The sequence below is a fragment of the Octopus bimaculoides genome, chromosome 20 (assembly GCF_001194135.2).
Source record: "Octopus bimaculoides isolate UCB-OBI-ISO-001 chromosome 20, ASM119413v2, whole genome shotgun sequence".
NCBI lineage: Eukaryota > Metazoa > Mollusca > Cephalopoda > Octopoda > Octopodidae > Octopus > Octopus bimaculoides.
In genome coordinates this window covers 32,232,727-32,236,007 of record NC_069000.1, presented here as the reverse complement: position 1 = coordinate 32,236,007, position 3,281 = coordinate 32,232,727, and the positions used below count along the sequence as shown (strand labels likewise).

Below are 3,281 nucleotides of genomic sequence, written 5' to 3'. Positions count from 1 at the left end.
AAAAGTAAACGAAATGAATTCTAAAAACAAATAACAGATCCCGAATAATAAACATCTCTGTTGTGCTTCATATTAATGCAGCTGCATGATCTGAGAGATGTTTGGGGCAGTCACAGTAGTGGTGTTGGAAGCAGAACATATAATACAATAAAAACATAAAGGGTAAAAATGTATTGATGTATGATGCGTTGTGTAATTTCAGACGTTATAACGGCGTTGGTGATATTTATTGGGAAGTGTTAACGCTAAAGCGGGTGCCAAATGAATCGTAAGCTTTGAATATATATATTACATATATATACTTGAAAAATAAAATGCTTTACCGTATTTCAAAAGTCAATCTGTCTTTGGTTTCTTTGATGTAGTTTCATAATGGCTGTCAATAAACTGGAACGTACGTGTGTTTCCGTATTAGTGAGTATGATTTGTGCATATGGCTGTGTGTGTGTGTGTGCGTGTAAGTGTTTGCGCACGCGCGCGCGTGTCTGTGTGCCTATGTGTGTGCCTGTGTGTATATGAGTGTGTGTAGGTAGTTACGAAGTGGAATCTCCGTTAAATATAGACGCATATACAGGCCAGTCATGTACAGTAATCGATACTTATTAACGAAGTTCAGTTATGCTCATTTATATTTCTTAACAAGCAAAAAGGAGATAAACTGACTATGGAACAGATTCGCTGCTATTGGATAATGGGAACATTAAGCCGAGAAAATATGGTCACTGGGGATTTACTGGGGTGTTTTCAATTTAACAGTAGCGTAGCTAGTGCATTTTCCCAGTTATATGGCCTTAAAGACAAAAGATAGTGTAAGCATTAATGGTGAAGTCATCAAGTTGAGGAGACACAATGCAGTAAGGCGTTAATCAGTAAGGTGTTAGGAATGGTGTAATTATATAGAGTATCAGTTAAGTAATATTCGTCAGTTTAAAGCTGGAAGGAGTTTTTAATATGTCATGGTTTCTCAGTGAAACGAATGTTAAGGTTCTGTGCCTTGCATAAATTGTGATATTTAGGTAAGAGATATTGAACAATTTGCACCATAAATATACAGAGATGGACGGTTAAAATACCTTTTCACGTTTCATTTACAAAAGCTTCTCCACCATTTGATGTTGAGAAGAGCAAAAAAAAAATCATTAATCAAAGCCTTCTTTCTCCCACGAAGTACTAAAACTTCCACCACAAAAATACATGGAGAGTAATTATTAGATATTTTACCAGAAAAAGACAATATGATATATGATAATTTCTCGAAACAATATACATAATTGCAGTAGCAAGAAAGGTATAGAAAAGTTGTGTCTTCATATAACAGTGAGTATCAATCAGATGTATTTCTGTATATCCACTTTAAAATAAATATGGAGTTTCTGAAATAAAGGTCAAGTTAAAGGTCAAGCAAAGACATAGAAATGTAGAGACAAAATAATAGGAAAGAGGAGGAGCCTGGCGTAGAGATAGGTCGAGAGAAAGAAAGAGAGAATATTGGGGAATTTAGATTTACCTAATTATCATTTAGCATACGAATGATCTATCTAACAATGTGAATATATAGATTAGTGATAAATTCTCTGCTAAATTATTACACGATGGACCTGATATCTGAACCCCTTCTTCGCACCTCCACGTCAAAAATACCTATACTGGCATAATGTGTCAGACCATCTTCTTGAAATAACAGCAAAATATGAATGAAATCCTACTTCAGCTTCTTATTTCTTTATTGCCCACAAGAGGCTAAACATAGAGGGGACAAACAAAGACAGACAAAGGGATTAAGTTGATTATATCGACCCCAGTGCATAACTGGTACTTATTTAATTGAACCCGAAAGGATGAAAAGCAAAGTCGACCTCAGCGGAATTTGAACTCAGAACTTAGCGGCAGACGAAATACCGCTAAGCATTTCGCCCGGCGTGCTAACGTTTCTGCCAGCTCGCCGCCTCTTACAGAATAACAAATTGCAGAGTACGATTCTTAACCCCTGCACGATTGAAATAACCGGTTGGTTATGGTTGAAATACCTTATGGTCGTAGGTCCATTTGTTGAAAAGTAACTTGGAACTAAAAAGACGACATCCTAAAAAAAATTATAATGTTAGGTAGATTTTGTAATTACGTATGCAATATTATAATTCAAGACTTACACATTGATTCTGATGGAGTCAATTCGTGCATTATCAAACGGTCTAAGGCAATTGGTTGGCGGTAAACAGTGAAGGTACCACGGTCTAATGTCTGAACTATATTCTGACGCTGTACAGATTCAATACCAGCTTGCCGCTGTAAAGAGAAGGAAAATATAAATCAGAAAACGTATCTTTCTATAGAAGACAAAATCGATTTCATACCCAAACACAACGATCTATAATCAGGAGAAAACAATACAAATGTATTATAGTTTATCTCACTTTGTAGTAGAGAACAACATACTCACATTGTGATAAAAACCTCTTGAACAACTTAATAAACACTTTGTGTGGATTCTAAATGTTATAATTTATTTATCCTGATCAAAGTAAAGGCTAGCTAGATCTGCATAGGAAATGCTACACAGTCATAGCATATAACCAGAATTGTCGACATCAGAAGCCACGCTTAACGTTAATAATTGGAATTAATGCCCACTTTATAATGAATGGTTAACAATAAACATCGGTAACAAAGCATACTAAATCATCTTTAAAGAAAATACAGTCAAAATCCATTGCTTAAAATCTCATTATTTCGTTCTATGAGACGAAATACAATGAATACATCAGAACACAAGGCCGAAAACAATAGTGCAATAAAACCGTCTGCAAGGAGTCTACGAAAGCTTCTACTAGAGCAGCCAAAAATGTGATATTTACTTGGCAAATAAATACATTTTGACACAAAATTATAAGCCACTTAATGGAATGCAAGAATTTGTCTTATGGCTTCTGGCACGAAAAATGTTTTTCTGCATAATTTTAACTATACTCAGGCATAATGACAAACATTTAGAGAACAGTGTAAGACATTGTAACTGACATTTATGCGACGAAAACCAGTCAAAGAATAAAAAGTCTGAAGAACACGTGAGGTGTAAATGCGCTCAGAACGAATAACTTTTTCAATTACTTCCATCCATATATAAACGCATTTGGGGAAATATATAACAAAAACGTATATGTATATCTGTGTATGTGTGTGTGTGCATATGTACATACAGTCATAAATATATGCATACATATCTATATTTATATCTAAATCGATATTTATTCCTTTATGCATGTATATATATGCATATATAT

At 34.6% G+C, this 3,281-nt stretch overlaps 1 protein-coding gene across 1 annotated transcript in view; it reads right to left on the bottom strand.

The window, feature by feature from the left end:
- LOC106877684 (pleckstrin homology domain-containing family G member 7) overlaps window positions 1-3,281 on the bottom strand; it is a 183,844-nt gene that overhangs the window by 7,227 nt on the left and 173,336 nt on the right. Inside the window, exon 12 of the mRNA XM_052974963.1 lies at window positions 2,151-2,286. Within this exon, the coding sequence (XP_052830923.1) occupies window positions 2,151-2,286 (136 nt within the window). The remainder of the gene's footprint in view (window positions 1-2,150; window positions 2,287-3,281) is intronic.